This window comes from Bos mutus, chromosome 16 (genome assembly GCF_027580195.1).
Source record: "Bos mutus isolate GX-2022 chromosome 16, NWIPB_WYAK_1.1, whole genome shotgun sequence".
Taxonomy (NCBI): Eukaryota; Metazoa; Chordata; class Mammalia; order Artiodactyla; family Bovidae; genus Bos; species Bos mutus.
The window spans coordinates 8,404,225-8,431,113 of record NC_091632.1 but is presented as its reverse complement, the minus strand read 5'-3'; the positions used below and the strand labels follow the sequence as shown (position 1 = coordinate 8,431,113).

General features: G+C 43.7%; 1 protein-coding gene and 1 long non-coding RNA gene across 6 annotated transcripts in view; both read left to right on the top strand.

Annotated features, from left to right (window-relative positions):
• PTPRC (protein tyrosine phosphatase receptor type C) overlaps positions 1-2,365 on the top strand; it is a 128,627-nt gene extending 126,262 nt beyond the window's left edge. For all 4 annotated transcript variants that reach the window (XM_070384679.1, XM_070384678.1, XM_070384677.1 and 1 more), the window contains one exon: positions 1,804-2,365. In XM_070384679.1, coding sequence (XP_070240780.1) covers positions 1,804-2,079 — 276 coding nt within the window. In that variant the 3' untranslated portion in view covers positions 2,080-2,365. The remainder of the gene's footprint in view (positions 1-1,803) is intronic.
• A 19,388-nt stretch (positions 2,366-21,753) lies between these two features.
• LOC138991168 (uncharacterized) lies at positions 21,754-25,813 on the top strand. Of its 2 annotated transcripts, none has more exons than XR_011467130.1 (4): positions 21,754-22,268; positions 22,449-22,548; positions 24,031-24,173; positions 25,258-25,813. It is a non-coding gene; the product is annotated as an uncharacterized lncRNA (long non-coding RNA). The 2 variants fall into 2 exon arrangements; XR_011467131.1 differs by having other exon boundaries at positions 24,031-24,213.
• Positions 25,814-26,889: the final 1,076 nt, after the last annotated feature.

The following is a 26,889-nucleotide window of genomic DNA, read 5'->3' as shown; positions in this document are numbered from 1 at the left end:
AACAGGGGTGCGTGGATCATGTGTCTCTTCTGGTCCAGACGTGTTCCCGTAAAGGCAGCGGAGTTCCTGCAGAGTGAGACCCCTGGGGCCCAGGCTTGGGACTGGCATGTGTTTTCCTCTGCATTTTGTTACCTGAACAGGCCACAAGGCCAGCTCAGTGTAGGGGTGGGATAGACTCACCTTTTGTCCAAAGGGCCTGCAAAGTCAGTTTCCCGAGAGATGTGGCTGCAACTGAAAAAGGGGTCTGGCGGCTCGCCACTCAGATGCGATAAAGAGGCTGGGCTGGTAGGAAGGGAAGTGCTTTATCTTGGATGCTGGCACCTGGAGCAGTGGGGAGGTGGACGCCTGTCCAAAGCCGACTCCCCCACTGCACTGACAATCAGCAGGCAACAGCTTTTGTAGACTAAGGGTGGGGACTACGTGCAGACAGCACAGTCAGCTCTCACGGTCATCTTCAGATTGGTCATCGGTGGTCTGACCAGCATCGTCTTGATTGTTTTAAGTGCAGTTAGTCTTCAGTTCCATGGTTGGTTTCTTCCATTTCTCTGAGGCCAATTCTCAGAATTGTGGCAGCTTCTGTTATGGCTACAATCCGGTTATCCTGTAGTTAACTTCTCCACCTGGTGGGGGTTTCACTGTCTATAAGACAGCTCAAGGATATGGCTCAGAGTATGATCTACAGCCCTTGAAGAGGAACTGAAGGTCCTTGACTACGCTTAATGACTAAACTGTTGCTATTTCGTCTCCTTTGACTGTTCTCTTTTGTTTCTCTCTTCTCTGATTAAACTTCTTCTTTGACTAGGGTTTTTCCACAGACCAAGGACGAGCAGAGGACCAGGGTTGGGGGATAAGGACCAAGGCTCCTGCTCTGTTTCATGGGTACAGAGAGGCTGTTGAATGAGCCTTGTCCTAATCAACCCAAGTTGTGTCTGAAGTCTAGTGACAACAGATGATGGTCTGGGAGTCAGTCACTCATCACAGTGCAGACTTAACCACTCACTCAAACCCTGGCAGCTCTTGCTTGTGTGTGACCTTGACCTTGCACATATTGATGTTCAAAGTGTACTGAGTGCCTGCTGTGTGCTTTTGCCATTAAGATACTCACTGTTCAGTGTGAGGAAAAGGCAGACCCATACTAAGCAATGCCATAAGTGAAAGCCCAGAGAAATCATTAGGTGGCGCGGTGGTGGAGTCCGCCTGCAGTGCAGGAGATGCAAGAGATCTGGGTCTGATCCCTGGGTCAGGAAGATCCCCTGGAGAAGGACATGGCTACCCATTTCTTCTCCATTCCTGCCTAGAAAGTTCTGTGGACCGACGAGCCTGGTGGGCTACAGTCCATGGGGTCGCAAAGAGTCGGACACGATTGACTGAACACATGAGTGAAATGATGGAGAGATCACTAGAACACGAATGAGGGCACTGAATTTAACCTGAGGGGCTCAGACTGGCTTCCTGCAGACTCTGGATCAGATGCCAAGTGATATGTAGGCATGAACCAAGAGAATGGGCATCCAAGATGGGTTCCTTTGCAAAAGCTTAGGAACGAGATACCCCCTTATGGCCTGAGAGGGGACCGAACACCGATTTGGCATGGCTACAAGGTCAGTCCTTTAGAACCCTAAGGAGAGTGAGTCATTTGAAACAATCTTTTTATGAAAACACACAGGAGTAGTTTTCTGTTACCCAGAGTCCTCCACAAGTAAATGATTAAGTCTTGTTCATTTTCATTTGATGTTAACAAAAAAAAAGAAAAAAAGGACATAAACCTCTTTTGTGTAATCCCTGGCTTCTTCCCTTTGCTAGGAGCAATACCAATTTCTGTATGACGTCATTGCTAGCACCTATCCTGCCCAGAATGGACAAGTAAAGAAAAGCAAGCATCCAGAAGATAAGGTTGAGATTGATAACGAGGTGGACAAAGCTAAGCCGGATGCTAACTGCACAAGCCCCCCGGAGGCCCTGGAGAAGACTTCCGAAGGAGACAAAGAGGCCGGAGGCGCCAAACCCACAGAAGGTGCTGAGGGGCCGGAGCACGCCGCCAACGGTCCCGCGAGTCCCGTTTTAACTCAGAGTGCATAGGAAATACAGACGCGGGGCAGCTCCAAACCCCGGATTCAAAGTTGTCTCTACTTTTCTAGAACTAGAGAGGCAAAATAGATGCACAGTGGATTCATGAAGGGCGTGGACTGGGGTTTGCAGGAAACTTTTGTTTTACACCTGTAGAAAAATATTTAAGACTGTTTTGCTGGAGCATTTTTGTACAGTCTTACGCTTATTTTAAGTTTTATCCATCTCTATCATCCAGCAAGAAGCAGCTTGTTTGTAGTCTTTGTGCGTGTGTGTGTGTGTGTGTGAAAGAGAAAGAGGCAGAAACAGACAGAGTTAGAGGATGCTTTCCAGTAAATCTAAATGCTCTGAGAAACTTTGCCATTTTGGTTTTGAAGAAAAATGACAGTATTTTATACTAGAAATATTAACTTTGCTCAAAGGTTGTATTTTTTTAAAATCATAAATTGTGTATGTGCTGCCAGTAAGAAGGACATGTACATTTCTAGAATGACCTCAAGATGGCCTCCTTGTCCTGCTGAAATACATCTTATGATTTCCTATTTTACTTCCAGAAATAGACATAAAAATAGATGGTTGTACTACGGGACAGTTAACTAAATTAACATTTGGAAATCTTATATTCCATATGTCAGCATTTAGTCCAATACTTCAGGCTTATTTAATCTAATTTAAAATTTCAAGAAAGCCTATCTTGTTATCTGCACGTCGTGTTTATAATTTTGAAGTACAGATTATTCTCTGTATAATATGTGAAATTTATTGCTTGAAATTTTGACCCAAAACTATGTGTTTGCTACAATTGAGCTTCAATAAACATCTTTAAATAAATGTAATGTGTGTTCAATCCTTAGGACAAAAGTAGAGTCATTAGAATGTATTTGTGCTAAATATTTACATATGAAGCCTAACATATCTATTTTTATGGAATAAGACATTGATAGGAGGTATATAATATTGCACATGCATACTTTTCATGGTTAAGTTTGTTCTTGTCTCACTGAAATGCATTTACTCTGAATTTCTCAAATATTTAGACTACTTTTTACCATGAATTGGTAACAGCAACCACAATAAAATTCAACTATTACCTTTTCTTGTATATAATGTATTGTGTCACATGTTCATATATGAACTATGTAAGCATGTATTAAAATATAGGCTTTTTGCAGTTAACGTTTGTGTAACAGCTTTATAGGTCTCATTTTATAAAAGATCTATAGTCTAATAATTGTTTGGGACCTGAAAAAATGCAAGAAAAGGTAACAAACAAAACCCTTTTTATTGAATTACACATGAGTTTATTACAGTAGTCACCAACTGCCTCTGAGTTGGCGTGGTTTTCTACATTTTCACTCTCTTGACTAAGTGTAAGTGTGTCAACTATGCATATTCAATTGTTTTCCATTCAACTCACATTTGTCTTACGTTCAGCCTTCTATTTCTTTTATTACTATACACACAAAATTAGCAATAAATATTTACCTTATTTTATAGTACTGTGCCATTAACTTAGGAGAAGTGAATTTTAGAATGAAGCAAGTTTCTAATTTACATTGTTTAGTTACTAATGAAAAAAGAGGTTTTAGGAGTCAGCAGCTATGAGCTCCATAAAGAAAGAAAACTGGCCTTCACTTCTTTCATTCAAACTCTGTACCTCAGTTTCTTTAATAGAAACTTGATCAGTTACCATTTATGCTATGGTATAGTTAAAATTTAGAGTTTTTTATTTTTATTTTTAGAGATTTCAGCTGCAAGTGACATCTCAAAATGTGAACGTTGTGTGTTTAAATGTGTATTTTCCACTTGAGTCCATCCTTTTGAGAAGACACAAAATAAATTCTTAAATAATAGAGCAATAGTAATTTCTCTTATCAATAGTTTAACAGAAGCAAACTGGAAACATGTTTTTCTTCTGCACATGAGAAGTTGCAGTAAAGGATGAGCTGGGGGAGTGGTCAGACAGAAGGTTCGTTACTCCTAAGACGTTACCATTTTACTATGAAAACTGAATCTTTGCAGAAAAGAAATATACATTTTAACATCTTTAAGCAAAGACAAAACTGTGTGAAATATTAGCTGAATGTCTTTGCAATGAATTTTTTACATGTAAGCTTTTAGCTTTTACTCAGAAGTGTAATACTCAACAGGGCTTCACCAGTGGCTCAGACAGTAAAGAATCTGCCTGCATTGTGGGAGATCTAGATGGCTTTTAGAACTCTAATACGTACACAGTGGTACTTTCAAATCTATTTTTGTTCTTGCTAAAACATTGCATATGAAGCTTGTGATTTCTTATAACTAATTAGAACTGATCTTTTTAATTTAGTTTTTAATTTACTCTGGAGATTTGTTATAAAATGTTCTCATAGCACTCTATTAGGTCCAGGAAAGTGGGTGGTAATTGCCCTGGCTAATTGCAACAAATCTCTTGATATAAAGACCTTCAAAATGCACAACTTCAAAGGAAAGGACTATCTGTTAAAATGAGTAGAAAAGGCTATGCTTTCATTCTCGTACACAGATTTTACAGTTGGAAGGGTCTAAAGGTTCTTCAAAAGATATGCTCAAATTTGTGGTTTTTTTCATTTCCTATTTCAGGTGAAAAGATTTATTCTGCTAAAGGTCCATTTTCTATAGTCCTTCTTTTGTAAAGTGTTGGTTGCTCAGTCCTGCCTGACTTTTTGTGACCCCATGGACTATAGCTCGCCAGGCTCTTCTGTTCACGGATTTCCCCAGGCAAGAATACTGCAGTGGGTAGCCATTCCCTTCTCCAGAGGATCTTCCCCACCCAGGGATCAAACCCAGGTCTTTTGCTTTGCAGGTGGATTCTTTACGATCTGAGTCAACAGGGAAGACCCTTCTTTTGCAAACCTCTTCACATTTTCTTGGATCAATACTTATCAAGGGGGTATACATCCTGTATCATTTCTTAATAAATAGAAATATTATTACTATAATAACATTTATTGAGGTATAATTCACGCCAGGCATTTTATTTTATCTGCATCTGTTTCTCTAGATAAATTTTATGCCGCACATGCTCGTAATATCTCCATTTTATAGGTGAGGAGTTGAGTCTTAGAGAAGGTAGGTGCCTGGCCTGTTATAACACATTTGGCAAATGATAGACTCAGGGTTTAACCAGCTCTTCCTGGCATCATAGTCTGTGTTCTGCCCTTCTGCCTTCCCGGGTATTAACTTTGTTCATGTGTTTTGAAAAATCAGTGGAAAAAACAGTCTAAACTTATTTGCTGTCTTTATCCCATGATTAAAACAAAAACAAAATCACGTGAAGTATATGGCTCTCGCAACAGCACCGTACAATGTCGTAAGCTTAGCTGAACTCATAACACTGAAATTATTATCCCAAAACAAACACACTCTTAAACATCCCTGGGAAAGGATGGTCCTCATAACGCATATAAACAAAGATCACCTCATCCCTGGAGGGAGTGCCAGGAAATAAAAGCCAACAGTAAATCTCAAATGTCATTGCTCCATTGTCTCTCAGTTTGGTAAGAAGAACAAGTTCTCACTGTTTAGATCACATTTCAGTGTGTTTGTCAGACGACCCATCAATCAGGATTTGAAACCCGTTAACACAGCACCATCAAATGCAAACCACATTTGTGGAGATTATGACTCATGCCCCATCTCTGGTGAGCGAATCCCAGGGAGCTTGGTTCTTCTGACCTGTTGTTGCTCAGTCGTTAAGTTGTGTCCGTCTCTGTGACCCCATGGACTATAGCACGTCAGGTGTCTCTGTCCTTCACTATCTCCCAGAGTTTGCTTAAATTCATACCCATCGAGTTGGTGATACCATCCAACCATCTCATCCTCTGCCACTCCCTTCTCCTCCTGCCCTAATCTTTTCTAGCATCAGGGTCTTTTCCAAAGACCATTTGATCCCTCAGGGAAGCCCTGCCAATGACCTAGCTGTCCCCAAACTTAGGATGCCAGGGATCTGGAAGTAGGCTTCCTGTGTAAAAGAACACAGAAATTCCCCTCTAGAAAAACCAGGGCTTTCTTGATTCATATGTTCCTTTTAACCATAGTATAAGTGGGACCTCTGGGATGTTATGTTTAATTTCCCTTGAACAGAGAACTTGGTGGACTCGATAGAACTTCTTAGGTATAACAAACCCCACCAAGAGAGGCTGATGACATGTCAAAGAATAAAAATATCTTCTTGAATTTTTATGGATTGCATGATGTTAGCATGCTCACTCTGTAAGGCAAGGAGAAGGTTAGGCAGTAGGGAGGGAAAGAGTCTGTGCCCTGCCAGTATTTCGGATGAAAGATGGGATGGAGTTGAGTTGCCCACAGAACTTGCCCCCATTTGTTAACATGGGCTCAAGGAAGGGGTTTCCTCAAGATGTGCTTAGATAACTGTGGATTGAGAATTTTTCCTGGCAATTCATAATTTACATTTTTCATTAGTTCAGACTAAATCATCCCTCATGAATTATGTTGCATGACTTTTGTCACATGAGTTATAAAACAGAAGGCGGAGAATTGAATTAGTACATTTATAAGAAATTGACATGCAGTAAACCCCTTTATGGGAGAAGGCGATGGCACCCACTCCAGTGCTCCTGCCTGGAAAATCCCATGGACGGAGGAGCCTGGTGCGCTGCAGTCCATGGGGTCTCAAAGAGTCGGACACGACCAAGCGGCTGCACTTTCACTTTTCACTTTCCTGCATTGGAGAAGGAAATGGCAACCCACTCCAGTGTTCTTGCCCGGAGAATCCCAGGGATGGGGGAGCCTGGTGGGCTGCCGTCTACGGGGTCGCACAGAGTCAGACACGACTGAAGCGACTTAGCAGCAGCAGCAAATCCCTTTATAAGGGGGTCTCCATTTATATTTAATCATTTGCTCTCATTGCATGGACAGTCTAAAGACAGGGATAGAAAACAGGATATGCAGAAGATTTAAAGCTAAAAGTTGGGTATTTGTCATAATTTGGGGGTAGTGGTGGTATGAATTGGGAGATTGGGATTGGTGTATAAAAGAGATAACTAATAAAAATGCAATAGCTAACTAAGGCACACCTACTGTGTAGGACAAGGGGCTCCACTCAATTCCGGGGGTAGGAAGGAGATCTAAAACAGAGGGAGTATATGTGTATGTGTAGCTGATTTACTTGCTATGCAGTATAAACGAATACAACATTGTAAAACAACTAAAGCCCAATAAAAAAAATTGTACAAAAATAAATGTGTAAAAAAAAAAACTTACTCAACAGCTGTCTAGTATCTGCTTTGAGTTACTCTGGGTTACTCTGGGAGATACTCTCCCATTGTTTCTCAGGCATTGTAGTGGGTGTTCATAGACAATAGCAAAGAACAGTTAGCTAGCTATGTAAGGTAATGCTCTGCCGAACATCTTAGCAATGGTTATTTTTACAACATTTTTAAAAACATGTGTTTTTCTCCCTCTTACACTCTTGTGTCCCTGAGGATGCACTCTGATTAGGTTACACATCTTCAATAATCCATTAGCTCTTTGTCCTAGAAGCTTCATGATGACGTTCCTCCCACACTATTTTGGAATGTCTAATAATCCTAAAGAACTCCCTCTTGGAGGACACAAGTACACCACCACCACCACAGGCGACCACAGTCAGTTCAACATCCAAGAAACGCTTTGTCTCAACAGCTGGAGTCATGTGAATTATGAGAGAAAATACGTGTCAATGATATAAGAGCAGTGCACTTTCATCTGGGTTTTTCAGTGTGTGTGCAAGCGTGTGGGTTTCCCTTAATATAGTCTAACATTTCTCATCTGAGCTCACAGTTGGTTTTAGTTTTATAAAATGACTTCTTAAATGAAACAAGTTATTTCTGTAAATAAAACAGGCTTTGGCAGTATTCTCTTTGTTTAGAGTAGCATTAAATCATGGAAGTCAAATTTCTCTTTGATGAGAGTCAGTGATAAATAAACTCTATTTGTTCTTGGAAGAAGTAGCAAAATATTTATTCACAATTTAAATACAGGAAGTTAAAAAAGGTCAAAATCAGTGACAGGTTTAGTCAAATTACTAAAATCCACTCTTTCTCTCTACAGATTTTTATAGTGTATTTTAATCCAAAGCCCTGTAGTCATTCAGAGAACATGCGAATTTCAGAAATAAAATCAACTCTAAATTTATACAATGTTAAAGGAAGAGATTAATTTTATTTAGCATTGCAAGATGACATACTTTGTAAATAATTCATTATTTAATGTCGTTCTACATTTATATATTTTTCATGTGGAGATTTACATATAAGATATCTTTCTAGGAATATTATCTGAGATTTGTGTTTTATGTAGCAGCTAAAATTATTACAAGTGCAAGACATGTTTTGATATGAATTTTTACAAGAAGAAGAAAAAAAAAAAAGAACTGGGAATGGTTTGGAATTTCCATGGAGAGCTCTGGTCCTCCTTCTCCTCTCTGTGCATTCACTTCACATGCTCGTCTGAAGCCTCACCAGTTCCTGCCACCACCTTGGCCACCAGACCTCCTACCCTCAATTCAGTTCAGTTCAGTTCAGTTGCTCAGTCGTGTCTGACTCTTTGCCACCCCATGAACTGCAGCACACCAGGCTTCCCTGTCCATCACCAACTCCTGGAGCTTGCTCACACTCATGTCCATCAAGTCAATGATGCCATCCAACCATCTCATCCTCTGTCATCCCCTTCTCCTCCTGCCTTCAATCTTTCCCAGCATCAGGGTCTTTTCCAATGAGTCAGTTCTTCACAATCAGGGGGCCAAAGTACTGGAGTTTCAGCTTCAGCATCAGTCCTTCCAATGAACACCCAGGACTGATTTCCTTTAGGGTGGACTGGTTGGATCTCCTTGCAGTCCAAGGGACTCTCAAGAGTCTTCTCCAACACCACAGTTCAAAAGCATCAATTCTTCGGCGCTCAGCTTTCTTTATCGTCTCTCACATCCAGGAATACATGACTATTGGAAAAACCACAGCTTTGACTAGACGGACCCTTGTTGGTACAGTAATGTCCCTGCTTTTTAATATGCTGGCTAGGTTGGTCATAGCTTTTCTTCCAAGGAGCAAGTGTCTTTTAATTTCAGACCTCCTACCCTACTGACAATTAACTCTGAATTGGTCCAATTTCTCCTATCTCTGTTCCCACTTCCAATCTTGCAATTTCTCAGCTTAGAACTACTATTACTTTTAAAAGCTTATCATCAACAGTGTAGGAGGGTTCCCTTTTTCGCCACCCTCTTCAGTATTTATTATTTGTAGACTTTTTGATGCAGACCATTCTGATGGGTATGAGGTGGTACTTCATTGTGGTTTGATTTACATTTCTCCAGTGATTAGAGATGTAAGTTGGCACAGCTGCTACAGAGAACAGTGTGGAGCTTTCTTAAAAAGTTAAAAACAGAGTTCCCATGTGATCCTGCAATCTCACTCCTGGCCATATATCCAGAGAAAACAATACTTCAAAAAGATACACACACACCAGTGTTCATTGCAGCATTAATTACCATAGCCAAGACATGGAAGCCAACAGCCTAAACAACCATCAGCAGAGGAATGGATACGAAAGATGCGGTACGGGGCTTCCCTGGTGGCTCGGGGTAAAGACTCTGGCTGGCAATGCAGGAGACATGGATTCAATCCCTGATCGGGAAGATCTCACACGCCATGGAGCAACGACGCCTATTCGCCACAGCTGCTGAGATGGTGCTCCAGAGCCCAGGAGCTGCAGCCTCGGAGCCCACAGCCCACAGCTGCTGTAGAGCGCCCATGCTCTACAGCAAGAGGAGCCCCTGCAGGAGAAGCCAGCACATCGCAGCTGGAGAGCAGCCCCCAACTGCCACAACCAGAGAAAAGCCCGTGCGGCAATGAAGACCCAGCACGGCCAACAATGAAAAAAACTTAAATTTGAAAAAAGAAGCCATGTGGTACCTAAACATAGACAATGGAGTACTACTCAGCCGTCTGAAGAGAATGAAATAAAGATTATCATACTAAGTGAAGTACATCAGGCAAATACCTATGATATCGTTTAAATGTGGAACCTAAAAAAAAATACAAATGTACTTATATACAAAACAGAAAATAGACCCACAGACATAGAAAACAAACTTATGGTTACAAAAGGGGAAAGGTGGAGGATAAATTAGGAGTTTGGGATTAATATATATAAACTAATACATATCAAATAGGTAACCAACAAGGACCTATAAGGAGCTATACTCAAAATCTTGTAATAACTTATAAAGGAAAACTATCTGAAATATACTTTCTATTATAAGTTATCCAGTGAGATATATCTCGACATCATTTATCAAAGCGACGGTCCTCTCCCCATTGAATATTCTTGGTACACTTGTCATAGATTGTTGTTCAGTCTCTAAGTCCCGTCTGACTCTTTGCCACCCCATGGACTACAGCACGTGAGGCTCCTCTGTCCTCCACCATCTCCTGGAGTCTACTCAAACTCATGTCCATTGAGTCAGTGATGCCCTCCAACCGTCTCATCCCCTGTCGTCCCCTTCTCCTCCCGCCCTCAATATCTCCCAGCATCAGGGTCTTTTCCAATGAGTCAGCTGTTCGCGTGAAGTGGCCAGAGTAGTGGAGCTTTAGCTTCAGCATCAGTCCTTCCCATGAATATTCAGGATTGTCATAGATTAATTGACTGTATATGAGGGGCTTTATTTTGGGGCTCTCTGCATTTCCAACTTTTATATTTAGATTTTACTTTTTCATGATTTTTTTCATGAACTGTGTCTTTGAATTTCTCTTCCATACATTTGATTTCTTTTTTTAAATTTAAATTTATTTTAATTGGAGGCTAATTACTTTACAGTATTGTATTGGTTTTGCCATACATCAACATGAATCTGCCACGGGTGTACATGTGTTCCCAATCCTGAACCCCCCCTCCCACCTCCCTCCCCATACCATCCCTCTGGGTCATCCCAGTGCACCAGCCCCAAGCATCCTGTATCCTGTATCAAACCTGGACTGGTGATTTGTTTCTTATATGATGTTATACATGTTTTAATGCCATTCTCCCAAATCATCCCTACCTCCCTCTCCCACAGAGTCCAAAAGACTGTTCTATACATCTGTGTCTCTTTTGCTGTCTCTCATACAGGGTTATCGTTACCATCTTTCTAAATTCCATATATATGCATTAGTATACTGTATTGGTGTTTTTCTTTCTGGCTTCCTTCACTCTGTATAATCGGCTCCAGTTTCGTCCACCTCATTAGAACCGATTCAAATGTATTCTTTTTAATGGCTGAGTAATACTCCATTGTGTATATGTACCACAGCTTTCTTATCCATTCATCTGCTGATGGACATCTAGGTTGCTTCCATGTCCTGGCTATTATAAACAGTGCTGCGATGAACATTGGGGTACATGTGTCTCTTTCAATTCTGGTTTCCTCAGTGTGTATGCCCAGCAGTGGGATTGCTGGGTCATAAGGCAGTTCTATTTCCAGTTTTGTAAGGAATCTCCACACTGTTCTCCATAGTGGCTGTACTAGTTTGCATTCCCACCAACAGTGTAAAAGGGTTCCCTTTTCTCCACACTCTCTCCAGCCTTTATTGCTTGTAGACTTTTGGATCGGAGCCATTCTGACTGGCATGAAATGGTACCTCATAGTGGTTTTGATTTGCATTTCTCTGATAATGAGTGATGTTGAGCATCTTTTCATGTGTTTGTTAGCCATCTGTATGTCTTCTTTGGAGAAATGTCTATTTAGTTCTTTGGCGCATTTTTTGATTGGGTCATTTATTTTTCTGGAATTGAGCTGCAGGAGTTGCTTGTGTATTTTTGAGATTAGTTGTTTGTCAGTTGCTTCATTTGCTATTATTTTCTCCCATTCTGAAGGCTGTCTTTTCACCTTGCTTATAGTTTCCTTTGTTGTGCAGAAGCTACATTTGATTTCTTTTGGGGACATTTTCTCAAATTTCTACATCTGTTAGATTCCTTCTGATTTTTAAAGGCATTTCTCTTTCATTTCCAGCATTGGCTGTTACTTCTGGGCAGTCTAATGGTACTTGATTTCTGATACCTGTTTTTGGAGGTTTCTTGTTTTCCTTCCTGAGATATTTTAGGATCTATTATTCACCATAAGGTTTTGTTTTGTTTGTTTTCTTTTTAATGTTACTCTTTTAGTCACTTGTGAGGCCTCTTCATGTGGAAATGAATATTTTCCAGTTTGGGGAAATTTCCCTAAATCATGTCTGTGATGATTTCTTTCCTCTTTTAATTCTCAGTCTCTAGATCTCTCTCTCTCTTTTCCTCCCCCGTTTCATTTTCTTCTTTATATGTGTGTGAGGGGAGGTAAAGATTACATTTGTTTTTATATTGAACTTCTTAATTCTCAAATTTTCTTTTATTTATTTTGCTTAAAATAAAACATTATTTTTTGGTCTCCTCTCTGAGTCTTCAACTTCATTTTCTACCTTACATTGATTATTCCTTCTAAAATATAATTTTAGTAATAAGAATTTTTACTAATTGATTAATTAATTTATTCTCAGGATCTCCATTTTTAATCACCTCATGTTGATACTTTATGATGGGAAACATTCTCTGAGCATATTAATTACCATTTTTTCCTATCCCTTATATTGTCTATATTTAGTCTACATTTCTTTTGCTCGACTATAGACTTTTGTCCTTTCTTGGTGACCTAGTAAGTTCTTATCACAGACTGGTGAACCTCTATGCCTTTAAGACACATCCCAAATATCATCAATCTCTAAGTATCTTCTTACTACTTCAGTTAGACTTCATCACCCCTTCGCCTTACTCTCCTTGCACAGTTTTTAGAACTCTACTGTGGTTTTCGTCGATGTCATATTCCATGATGACTATTATCCAAGTGTCTCAGGAAACTCAGCTGCTCAAAATCAAGAATTATGTCAGAATTTGTGTATCCTTTCTGTAGCAACTTCTAGTAGCAGGAACATTGGAGGGTCACTGCTGCTGCTAAGTTGCTTCAGTCGTGTCTGACTCTGTGCGACCCCATAGACGGCAGCCCACCAGGCTTCCCTGTCCCTGGGATTCTCCAGGCAAGAGCACTGGAGTGGGTTGCCATTTCCTTCTCCAATGCGTGAAAGTGAAGTTGCTCAGTCATGTCCGACTCTTAGCAACCCCGTGGAATGCAGCCCACCAGGCTCCTCCATCCATGGGATTCTCCAGGCAAGAGCACTGGAATGGGCTGCCATTTCCTCCTCCATGGAGAGCCACTACACGTGTTTTAATGCGGTCAGTCCTCTCTCAGGTTTCTTCTGCACAGACATACTTTTATTACCCTTTGCTTTACCACACTTTACAAATGCTTCCTCGTTTACACACTGAAGGTTAGCAGCAAACCTGGCTTGTCAGGTGATGGCTTTCTTTTTAAATTAATAAAGTATTTTTACTTAAGAAATTTACACTTTTAAAAGACATAATGATTTGCACACTTAGTAAGCTACAGTACAGTATAAACAAGATTTCATGTGCACTGGGAAACCAGAAGAAAATGAACATGACTCCCTTCATTAAGACATTCACTTTATGGCAGCGGTCTGGACCTGAAACTATGATATCTCCAAGATCTGCCCACATAAATTTATACTGTGCTGCATGTGCTAAGTTGCTTCAGTTGTGCCCAACTCTTTGCAGCCCATGGACTGTAGGCTGCCAGGCTCCTCTGTCCATGGGATTCTCCAGGAAAGAATACTGGAGTGAGTTGCCATTTCCTCCTCCAGGGGTTCTTCCCAACCCAGGGATCAAACCCATGTCTCTTATGCTTCCTGCATTGGCAGGCGGGCTCTTTCCCACTAGTGCCACCTGGGAAGCCGCCTCAAGTAAAATACTGATTTGGTGATGATGATAGAACAGCTGATCCTTAACTTTATCACCCTGTCTTCTCATCCAAGTCCCCCACCCTGAAGAACAAAAGTCGTGCTGTTCTCCCCAGCATCGGGCACTTGCCCGCCATGGGCAACAGCCACCACCCTCTTTGTGGCATCCTTTCACTTCTGCGTCTTTTTTTTTTTTTAATTTTACTTTATTTTTAAACTTTACAATATTGTATTAGTTTTGCCAAATATCGAAATGAATCTGCCACAGGTATACCTGTGTTCCCCATCCTGAATCCTCCTCCCTCCTCCCTCCCCATACCCTCCCTCTGGGTCGTCTTGACGTCATCAGGACTCACCTTGACAGGGCTCATGCCCCGGTGAGTTTCTCACTTGTCTTTAGAGCGCCTGATACATGGTAGGCTCCGTGCTGTGCTGTGCTTACTTGTGCAGTGGTGTCTGACTCTTTGTGACCCCATGGACTGTAGCCCACCAGGCTCCTCTGTCCACGGGATTCTCTAGGCAAGAATACTGGAGTGGGTTGCCATGCTCTTCTCCAGGGGATCTTCCAGACCCAGGAATTGAACCAGGGTGTCCTGCATTGCCGGCAGATTTTTTTTACCAGCTGAGCTACCAGGGAAGCCCATGGTAGGCTCTGGGGACATCCTAATGAAAGTGCTATTAACTGGAAGGAAGCACATTTGTGGGTGCCTTTGTGGTCGGCCACATCCCCTGCAGAGTGGAGCTAACTGCTCATGCTACACTGAGCCTGCAGCCTGGGGAGGTCTTCCTGCCATCAAACAGGAAGGGGAGGTTTCCCTGGGGCAAATTCAGAGAGGCACTCGGGTAGGAGGGAACAACAGGAGTCTCAAGGATACTCAGCATCGCCCTTGGAGGCTCTTGGGTAGACACTGTAATCTTGGAGAGAAACGTTTGGGTCTAAGACCTGTCTCCCTGGTTTTCTTACTTCACCTAAAATTAACTTCACACTCTACCTGCCATGTTTTAAGATAAGAAATGGGGTTGGCTTTGAAGCAGCTAATGAAAACCAGTGACCCAGAAGAATGAATGGGAGGGGCGTTTTTCCCATCAGACTTGTGCAAAAATGAACACGTGGTTAAATTTCATTTGGGTGCATGCTTAGCAGTTCCACTTTATCTGACTAAACAGCTATTACCATTGCAGTACGATACAGAAGCCAGATCATTCAATGCAACATGATTTTACAGGGTCTCTGTGAAGTGATTTTATTACTGAACAGGCATTTAAAACATGGGTGACTTCTTTTTCCACGAGAATCTGTGTTTTTAATAAAAGAAACATTAATGCACGTGAAATAGTTCATTTTTATACAAATGCAAATAACCTTCCAAATAAGTAAAATTTACCAATGAAGAGCATTTTGGGGGGATATTATTACAAAAGAGAAGCTTTTACCTTTTTTTCCATTGTGTGTAGCTCCTCAGCACTGCGGGCTTATTACAGAGAGCTAAGCAAATATTCTGTTCCAATTTCAGTAAAATAGTCATAGTTCAATGATCAAAATAGTCATATTTCAACAGTAATTCTTAATGGATGACCGACTCAAAGAGTATCATTAATTTGTTAATTTATAAGTAAAACTGGTGTTTATATCTTTAAAAATCATACCATCATTAAAGAAAATATGAAGATTATCAAAGACATATAGCTGTGGGTTCATAATAAATGAAATGTGGAAATTCTTCATTTTTTATACATTCACTTGATAAAAATTGTCTTCAAAAAATATTTTAAAAATTAAGATTTAAAATTCTTAGACTTAAACAGTTTCGACCTCAATCAACTGTAACCTAAAGTGTCAGAGGAAATACATCCCTATATACCCACCTGGGAAGTGCAGCTTCTCTGAGCTGGCAGCCTGGGTCTCAGTCCAGTCTGCCCTTCTAGCCCTTGCTTTGTACGACCTAGAAAATGTTTTGATAAAGCTTATTTAAAATAGAAAACCAGCAAGGACATACAGCATATCACAGGCAACTCTGCTCAATACTTCGTAATAACCTAAATGGAAAAATAATTTTTAAAAATAGATCATATATGTGTAGAACTGAACCACTTTGATGTATACCTGAAACATTGTCAATCAACTATGCTCCAATATGAAATAAAATTAAAATCTAAAAACCAAATACCAATAAGCAAACTGTTGCCAGATTGGGACTTCCCTGGTCATCCAGTGGTTGAGGTTTCTCCCTAAAATTCAGGGAGTGTACGTTCGATCCCTGGTCAGGGAGCAAAACTCTCACATGCCTCACAAGCCAAAAAACCCAAAAACATCAAACAGAAGCAAAATTGTAACAAATTCAACGAAGACTTTAAAAATGGTCCACATTAAAAAGAAAAAAAAAAGCTTAAAACAACAACAACAAAAAAGCTTTTGTTAACCAGATAAACATGAAAGAACAGACATCATGTAATGCTCAAAAATAAATAAATAAATAAAAGCCCTTAAAACAAATGCAATATGTATGAATTCTGTGGGATTTCTATGCTAGGGTGAGAAAACCAGACAAATAAGGCATGCAACTACTCTTTATGTTTTTTTTTTTTTATCACTCTAAGAGGAATGTTAATTTATTAGTAAAACAAAATATCAAAATATTCAGTGTTTAAATTTGGACTTCCCCAGACTTTTTGTTTAAATCATTAACTTATTTTTAAGCTCCAACTTATTTCTTTGATGAAGACAAAATTACTTCTTTAAAAATAATTCTAAAAATTAATTTTACAGAAATAATTACTTCTCTGAGTAAAAGAAATAAAAAAATCTGTGGAGACTCCATTTTCAATTCAGGATACTTTTTCAACCAAAATATATATTTCTTTTCTGAGTGAGCGGTGAATAAAAACAAATTTAATAAAATATATGCTTTGTTTTTACTGATTTGTGCTCATATTTTCTTATTAGCTAATGCTGAATGTTAAATCTCATGGGAATGATTTGTCTTCTGGATATTTTTTGACACTGGGGTGTTTTTGTGTGGATGTGCTTGAATGCTTTTCCTCACTTTCTTGTGCCAAGTAGAAAGACCAGCTGCTGCTGCTGCTAAGTCGTTGCAGTCATGTCTGACTCTGTGCGACCCCATAGACGGCAGCCCACCAGGCTCCTCTGTCCCTGGGATTCTCCAGGCAAGAACACTGGAGTGGGTTGCCATTTCCTTCTCCGGTGCATGAAAGTGAAAAGTGAAAGGGAAGTCGCTCAGTCGTGCCCGACCCTTAGCGACCCCATGGACTGCAGCCCACCAGGCTCCTCCGTCCATGGGATTTTCCAGGCAAGAGTACTGGAGTGGGGTGCCATTGCCTTCTCCCAGAATGACCAGCAGGTTGTGCTAAAACCTTTGTAATGGTCTTACTCTGCTTGCGACTAGGGCGGAGAAGGGTGGACAGCTTCTAAATGCTGTAACTCTATATGGGCTTCCCTGGGGGCTTGGATGGAAAAGAATCTGCCTACAATGAGGTCCCTGGGGTCCGGAAGATCCCCTGGAGAAGGGACGGTAACCTACTCCAGTAGTCTTGCCTGGAGAATCCCATGGACAGAGGAGCTTGGTGGGTTACAGGCCATGGGACTGCAAAGAGTCAGACACGACTGAGCGATTGACACACTTCTGTGTTACGTCAGTAAGCGCAGTGGCGTATTCAGACAGGCCCGCTCTCCAGGCTCCCACATGCATGCTGGCATTGCGTCGGTAGGCTCACTCACTCTTGGGAGTGGTCCTGATGGGTCAATCATCATATTCTTTCTGTGGAGAAGGGTATTTTCTAGACCGTGTTCCAAACAGTCTTCCCAAAGTGGTCCAGCCTGACATCTCCACTCACCCCTTTCAGAAACCCACTGGTCTCTGACTTCAGACAGCAGGAACCCCTGGGAAGGGAGTTCGCTTTGGGGTCAGAGCTTCCAGAGGCAGATCCCAAGCCTCTAATCTTTGCAGCATCTTCCTCTATCTAAACCACATCGACACCAGCTCCTCCTGGGCAGAGAACATAAAAGGAGGCCCGGGTTGGTCACAGTTTTCTTTGCTCCAAATTGAAACAGTGTTGTAAAGACCCTGTCTCTGAATCTCAGTTACAGAAACACTTGCACAGAAGCCCTTCTGTGCAATGCTTTTGGGCTCCTTGGAAGACAGAGGAAGGTCTTTTCTGCAGACTTCAGTGACTCCTTCGTTAGACCTTTGCTGCTAAGTCACTTCAGTCGTGTCCGACTCTGTGCGACCCCATAGACAGCAGCCCACCAGCACCACTCTCTCCGTCCCTGAGAGTCTCCAGGCAAGAATACTGGAGTGGGTTGCCATTCCCTTCAGGGATCTTCCTGACCCAGGGATCGAACCTGGGTCTCCCCCACTGCAGGCAGCTTCCTTACTGCCTGAGCCGCCGGGGAGGCCCGTTTTGCGCAGGGCAGTGTACATATGTCAATGCCACTCTCCCAATCTGTCCCAGCCTCTCCTTCCCCACCTGTGTCCGTTAAGTCCACCTGCATCTCTGTTTCTACCCAGAAAATTGGTTCGTCTGTACCATTCTCCCAGTTTACACATATATGTTGTTTTCAGAAAAACATGGGTGCATAAACCTGTTTATTTTAATCATAAAAAGTCTGAAACTCTACGGAAGCTCTTAGAACAGTATTTCCTTCCCGGGAATGGTTTTTGTCTCCATCTCAGTTGTGGTCTTGATTTTCGTACATTCCTTCCCTTGGGCCCGAGCTTATCTCTGCAGGTCTGATCATCTTTGGAGGTTATGCCTCTAAAAACGCTGGCCTCGAGATCTTCCCAGAACTGCTCAAGAGCTGGAGTCTGCAAACTCACATACCTTCAGAGGTTAGGAAAATAACAAGAAGGAATGGAAAAGCTTGATAAAATATTAAGGGTGGCAGCTTCAAAAACATGGAAAATGCATACCCCTAAAAGCACTCACATTCAATTATTTTTAGAGTGTGGCTCTGGCCTGAGTAAACACGCCGGCAGCCTGAGCCTGACGCCGCCCCCGGGCTCAGTTCACCAGTCCTGTTTCCGTCCCAGAGAACTGTTGCGACCCATCTGCCAGGGCGCTCTTCACTTCATCTTCCTCTGTTTCTTCACATTTATATACTGTAATTCCACCGCTGAAGAGGAAGAGGAGGAGGAAGACCTGGAGGAGGAGGACAAGAGGGGGAAGGGGTCTTTGTTCTGCTCAGGGAGACAACGGCTTCTTTCCCCCTGCTGCACTTCACGCTTGAAGCGTCGCCCTGCTCTCCGCTGGGCTCAGTTTCTGCGCACGATGGTCTTCAGGGCTTTTACTGAATTCTGATGCGTGTTCTCACCCACCGTTTTCCCTGTGGTCGCCAGCCTCGAAGGGTGACCATCTCAGAAGATCGCAAAGCATCCCCTAAAGGCAAAGCTCCACAGCCAGCCGAGCCAGACCCCTAGGCATGCCTTGACCTCGACTCCCACCGTCCTCACAGGGTCCTGAAGCCACACAGCCTCGAAGCTGGCTGCCCACGGGCAGGGCAAGCTCCTGTGCGGGCGACAACGTCTTCACTTTACTAGTCCCAGTTACCCTCTCACGCCTTCATTCACTCTGGACTCACGAGATGAGCACCCGGGAACATGGCCTGGCCAGGGACAAGTCCTCAGGCGCGGATCACTTATCATGTGCGTCGAGGGTCTGTAGTCTGCAGAGCATCTTCACAGCATCCAGCCTTCTGTCCTAGTGATCTGTGCTCACTTCAGACTCACGGCTGCACATCTGTGGCCTCAGATGTATGGATACCAAGGAGGCAGACCCTGGGTTTTTGAGCATCTGGCCTCCTCCTCCATGTTCTGAGTAAACGACCCTCAAACCTGGTGGGCGGAGGTTGCCTCCAGGAGGACCACGCCCCCGAGAGGGAGCCCGTTGTCCCGAACGGTCTCTTTCCTTCTTTGGCTAGTATCCTCCCTGATGACCTTGCTTTTTCTGAGTGCCACGTCGCTTCAGCCATGTTCGACTCTTTAGGACCCCATGGACTGTAGCCCGCCAGGCTCCTCTGTCCGTGGGATTCTCCAGGCAAGAATGCTGGAATGGGTTGCCGTGTCCTCCTCCGGGGGATCTTTCTGACCCAGGGATCGAACTTGTGTCTCTTACATCTGCCCTGGCAGGCAGGTTCTTTACTGCGAGCGTCACCTGGGATGGATGTCCTTTTAACAAGTTCGTTTTCTCTTTTTTAACTGCTGCTCTTCTAGGAGAAGGCAGTTCTTTCCATCAAACGTGAAGTACTGTGAGTTTTCCTTGATGTTCTTTTCTTGGGGCCGACTGGTTTCCCAGCTTGAGTTTCGGACCCTTCACTGTCTCTGCATTAGTAGCCCTGAATGTAGGGTTGCATTTGCCCGTCTGAATCTTCCCTGCTTTCCACTCAGATAACTGCCCACTGCCTTTGTGCTGATCACACACATTAACATTTCATGGTTTAGACCTCCAACTGTCTTTCGTCCTCGGTTCTTGCTTTAAGCTTTTACTCTTGCCTGGGCTTCTCGGGGCGCCTCATTTTGGCCTGTGTGACACTATCTTACAGAGCAGTCCCGTACTACTCTCGTTTTCCAGGAAGTCTCAACATCTGCCTTGAACTTGACTTAGGTCCTTCCAAAATTTTATTCCCAGAGTATTTCATTAAGCGCCTACAGAGGATGTCTGCTTGGTCTCCAGTGTGAATTCCCTCCTGAGAAACTGCACTGTGTCTAAATGTAAAGTGTCAAACCCAGCTTCCTTCTATTTCCAGCCAATTCTCTCCCCACCTCAAGTGTTAGGAACCAGGAGTAGCTTGACTCCTGCATACCCTTTTGTCTCTGCAGGGAGTTTTGCAGGGCTGAGGAGCATCTCCCTGCTTACTGAGAGTCATTTATATTAATAGCAGGCTTCCCAGCTGGCGCAAGTGATAAAGAACACTCCTACCAATGCAGGAGGCACATGAGATGTGGGTTCAATCCCTGGGTTGGGAAGATCCCCTGGAGGCAGAAATGGCAACCTACTCTGGTGTTCTTTCTTGGAAAATTCCATGGACAGAGAGCCTGGTGGGGCCACAGAGAGTCCAATATGACTGAGCCCATTTATATTAATGTACCTTGTGGTGGGGAATCAGGCAAGAGGCATGAAATTCATTGTCATGTAAAACATAAGAGGATTCTACCTTACTATATGTATATATTTTAAGAGAGGGCCAAAAGATTCAGTTTCCTTCCAAAAGTATTGTATAGAAAAAAAAAATGGAGGCAAAGTGTCTTACATGTTTCATTATAGATTTTTTATTAATTACTCTATTGACTTTTTCCTCTTATGTGTTCAAGTCTTCTCTATCTGTATTACTGCTGTGCACAGCTGTTGATTCCTAGGGCAATTGTTGACTTTACCTCTCACCTTTGGCTAAAAATATAATTAAATGAAGCATTGCTTAAGTCCTCAGATAGATTTTTCTTTTATCTTAAGTAATGCATTAACTTGCTTTTTCCCCAAAAGAAACCCTACAAAGAGAACCAGAAGAGGTGAAAAGAAGCCCATTGTTTTCTTCTGCTTTCAGAACGCAAACTAATTAATTAGACCAAATCAAGCTCTACATATTAATCTGACAAATGAAATATACTGCATGCAGCAGAGGCTTAGACATCTACCCTGCACAAAGTTTATTTAAGGTTCTTTGGCAGCAAATCACGCTGGACGAGGCAGCTTCTTGGAGGCTGTCTACTTGCAATTTGACACCTAATGGTTTTCCTCTTGGCTGAGAAACTCCATAAACAGAAGTGAGCTGGAGGCCACGTGACCCCAGCAGCTCCGCTCCCTGGGAAGGAGGGGCAGGCAGGACGGTGGACGGAGGCTGCGCTTGGCTGCTGCCCTAAGATGCGTCTAGTGAGGAAAACATCCCCTCTGTGAGGCCTGGGGCCACGTCCTCAAGAGCCCGGGCGTCAGCCTGCCCTCTGAGGGCAGGGCGTGCCCTCCACTCCATCCTGGGCGAGGAGGCTGCTTTCAGACAGCCCTTTTTGTGCCAAGGCAGGATGCTGGGCTGGTAAAGCCTTTAGAGCAGAATGTCTGAGCTTTGTTCTATCAACATGGCTCTTAGCTTCCATTTTTTTCATCTCTAAAATTGGAATAATATTTTTAAATGACCGTTTATTTAAGGCAATAACACAAGCACTGTGCTAAGTGTATTGTGCTCACTCACTTCATTGTGTCCGACTCTTTGTGACCCCGTGGACCGTAGCCCACCAGGCTCCTCTGTCCATGCGGTTCTCCAGGCAAGAATACTGGAGTGGGTGGCCACTTCCTTCTCCAGGGATTTTCCTGATCCAGGGATCGAAAAATCCACGCCTCTTACATCTCCTGCATTGACAGGTGGGTTCTTTACCACTAGCGCCATTGGGAAGTCTGCTAAGCATGCTAGGTTTTCTCATTTAATCCTAAATGAAAAGCAAACTCGCATGGGAGTTTGATGGTGGGTCCGTGTTCTGACCTCTCTCAGGCCCGTTTTCTCATCTGTAACCCGGAAATCATGAGAGTTCTTATCTCCCAAAGGTCGTTGGGAAGATTACTCCAGATGATGTGCAAGACAATTGCTGAGTGACTGATACATCATCAGAGCGCAGTGGAAGATGACTGCTAACCATTTTCAAAGGTAGCTATTATCCTCTTCACAAATGTGGAAACTGGTACCAGTAACAGTTGCTAACTAGCAGAGCTGCAACTCACGCTTAGGTCCACTGACTCCTAAAACCTAGCTCAAACCACCCAGCTAGGAAAAACTGCTGTTGCCTGAACTGGCTCATCCCCTTTGCCGCTCCGCATGCCCCCTGCCTTCACTGTCCTACCCCCCGATGTCTATGAATCATCCTAACACTCAGCTCTGTTCTCCTGGTTCCCAGACTGTCCTGACTTGAGGGAGGAAGTTCCAAACCAGACTCAGCCTCTCCATCCTTTGAGGCTGAAGACTGAGTCACTCTTCCTGTTACTGTGAATTCAGGACAAAGCGTCCCAGTGCTAACCACAGAGTCCGGTCTACTCACTGAGGAAACCCCCGCAGTGGTCTCACACAGGAGAGGAAGGCCTGCGGTGCTGACCGAGCTCTTCGTCCCCCTCCCTGCTGGTTTCCCCACCTTGCTGTCCAGCCCTGTCCCCCTGCGAAGCTCACAAAACCAGGCTCAGCTTGCTGTTGACCTAGGAACACTGTGATCGCCGCTTTAAACACAAGCCCTCTCATACACATTATATTCTCCAAGGTAGCTATTTGTATTTCACATTTAAATTGAGGAGATACACTTACAATGTTTACACTGTGTACCCAGCATCACACAACCACTAGCATCTATAAAAGTCACAATTTTTTGCATTTTTTTAACTCACCTGAACAAGGTTTGTCCCCCTCAGTGCTAGTCTGTGCTCTCGTGCAAAGTGGGAAGAGAGAAAGAGATTGCTCTTGCCTTTTTTTTTTTCTTTGCCTTTGTGTGTCTCTTTGTTTATTTTTAAAAATTTATATTGGAGTATAGCAGCTTTATAATGGGCTAGTCTCTACTGCACAGTAAAGTGAGTCAGCTGTACACACACAATCCCCTCCTTCCCGGATTTCCTTTCCATTCAGGTTGCCGTAGAGCACCGAGTAGAGCTCCCCTGGGCTACGAAGCAGGCTCTCACCGGTCATCTATTTTACGCATAGTGCTCTGTTGTTGTTCGGTTGCCCAGCCCTGTCCGACTCTTTGCGACCCCACGGCCTGCAGCACTCCAGGCCTCCCTGGAAAGGTTCTTATCCATTGCACTGGTAGTGGCATACAGTCATCTCATCCTCTGATGCCCTCTTCTCCTTCTGCCTTCAATTTTCCCCCTCATCAGGGACTTTTCCAATTAGTCAGCTGTTCTCATCAGATGACCAAAATACAGGAGTTTCAGTTTCAGCATCAGTCCTTCGGACAAATATATCAATAGTATATATGTATCAATCCCAATTTCCCAATTCATCCCCCACTTTCCCCTTGCTATTCATGTTTGCTCTCTACCTCTGTGTCTCTATTTCTTCTTTGTAAATAAGATCTATACCAGTTTTTTTTTTTCAGATTACACGTATATGCATTAATACACACAATTTTTTTTCTCTTTCTGACTTCAGTCTGTGTGACAGCCTCTAGGTGTGTCCACCTCTCTGTGAATGACCCGACAGCACTCCTTTTAATGGCACAACGCAGAAGCAGCACCCATCGCCTGCCAACATCTCATCGCCTCCTCTCTCACCCCATCGGGCAGAACTTAGCTGTACGGCCACGTCTAGCTTCAAGGAAGCCTGGGATGTGTGGTCTGTCTGTTGTGTCCACATAAAACTCAGGGCTTGTGATGGTTCATTTTATGTGTCAACTTGACCAGGCTAAGGGGCACCCAGGCAGCTGGCAACACATAATGTCTAGGGGTGTCTATGAGGGCGTTTCTACAAGAGGTGGGCCTTTGGTTCGGTAGACTGAAGCTTCCCTCACCTGTAGGCTCTCCTCTCACCAACGTGGGTGGCGTCACCCAGCGCATGGAGGCCCACATAGAAGTGAAGGAAGGGTGACTTCTTTCCTCTTCTTGAGCTGGGAGGTCCATCTTTTCCTGCCCTCAGATATCAGGACTCCTTGACTCAGACCAAGTTACACTAGCAGCCTTCCTGGGTCACCAGCCTGCAGACGGCAGACTGTGGGGCGTCCTGGGCTCCGTAACCCTGTGAAGCAGTCCCTCAATAAATCTCATCTTATATCTCTCTATGTACCCAATTGGTTCCGTTTCTCTGGAGTAGTACAGTAACCCTGACTAATACAGGAATTCTATTGTTGTAGAAAAACCAAAATAGACATTGGGAACCACTAGCAATTTCCACCACAGCACTTTAGAGTTTTGTCACGAGTCTCAAGGGCCATGTAAATGGGAGAGTGTTTGGTGAACCCTAAAGGGGAAGAAAAACCCACGCTGGGCTAAGCCTGGCTGCAGACTTCTTCTAAAGAAACTCTTACGCCACAAATCCTGCGATTCTTACCAACTCATAAAAGTCAGGAAGATGGCGCAACCCCCACCTCAAATTTCCCCATGACGGGGGCTCAAGGTAGGGTTGGGGATGTGTTTGAGGTTTGGGTTAAGGTTAGAGTGAGGGTTATCGTTGAGTTAGGTTTAGAGACAGGGTTAGGGTTAGGGTTAGGGTAGAGACAGGGTTCAGTTTAGGGGCTAGAGATAGAGTTAGCTTGGTTTCCGCGGGGAGTCACAGCTGAGGCCTGAGTGCAGGCACAATGATGACCAGGATTCAGAACATCTGAGGCTTCACCATTAGCTGGACAGCAGGTCATTTGATTTTCACACGTGCTATCTTTCCTAGGACGGGCTCAGAATGCCCTCACCTCCTCACGTGTCCCACCAAACAAGTGAGTCTGCTGATGGCCCAGTTGACATCAAAGTGCCTCGGACCTGGGCACTGGGACGGTCTCGTGTTGCCGCATCTGCCCATCTGCTCTTGACTTTTCTTATCTCCAAAAGAAGGAGAGAGGCCTCCAGGATCTCCAGCATTCCATCGAAGCAAGATCTCGCTGTAAGCCTGGGGTTCCAGAGTCTCTGCAGAAGACAGCTGGGGATGGGGGCAGTGCCCACGGCTCCCTCTGCGGTTCTGAATGGTGCCCCGTGACTCCACTCCCAGTCACCGCCCGGCCGGCGCGCCGGTTCAGCCGAGGTCCGGGCGTGGCAGGCCAACCCGCTGCCCTGACCGAGGTATACCCAGGGAGACGCGGGTGCTGTTTACACGGCCCGGAGCTGGGGCCTGCCTCGCCCTGGCCCGAGCCTCTTACTGCTCTGCGAACTGGAATTCCCCAAATTTTCCCCCAAATTAAAAGAACTAACAAACTGTATTGCAAAAACAAACAGAGTTTGTTTTTCTTTTAACAAATAAAAACTGATTTACGCTCTAGCTTTGTTGCCTTGAATCAACCCGACCGCACAATTTCGCTGCCAACAACTTTCTGTATTAACTTCTCAAGCTCGTCAAGCTTAGCCCTTGCTGGAAAAAGTATAGGGTTTGCAAGCCACTAATTGGCCTAAAATGCTCCTCTATTTTATATAAACACACAGCATAGTATCAAAAATAGAGTTGCATTCATTAGCCTAAAATCCAGCTTCCCACGTGGAAGCTTTTTTTTTTATACCCCTCAAGATTTAGGTCTGCGTCTGGAGTTGAAGGGAAACTTGTTTTTCAAACATGTACTCTGTAATTTCACATTAAAAAAAAAAGACGGCTTTGATTTCTATTTTTGCCTATTAATGTATTTTATAAGCAGTGAAGCTGAAAACGAAAATCTTTCCCTCAGCTCTTTGGGGCTGATATTATTAGGAGAGTAAGTCTGAAACTATGCAAAAGACAAGGTAATAACAAGACAATAACAATGACAATAAGAAAAGAGAAATAGATGGGATCCTGTGGATTCTGCCACAGATGGGTGATTAAATCCCATCACTGTCTGCAGACCCTGGTCTGCAATCCTCTGTGACTCTCCCACTCCACGCCTCACCAGCCTCCGCAGAAAACGCTTCCTTCTTCTTCAGGAAGAGCAAGACGAGCCCGTGTGTCCCCTTGGCCAGCTTCTCCTGAGCCCAGGGTGCCCGGGTGTCTTCCTCCGGGCCTCTTCGTGCTTTGCATCTGCCGTTTGTCCCTCTTTTGTTGCAGGAGGCCCGTCTGCGCCCGTCTGTGTTCTCTGTTCCACAGCCTCACACTCCCTCCTCAATTACCAGCCTCTGCTTCAAATTCTTTTTTTATTTTACCTGTTTCTTTTTGGCCGTGCTGGGTCTCTGTTGCTGCACATGGACTTTCTCCGCTTGTGGTGAGCGAGGGCGACTCTGGTCGTGATGCTCGGGCTTCTCACTTCCCTTGCAGTGGAGCGCGGGCTCTCGGGCGCGCAGGCTTCGGCAGTTGCGGCCCTCAGACTCTGTAGCTGCGGCTTGTGGACTCTAGAGCACAGGCTTG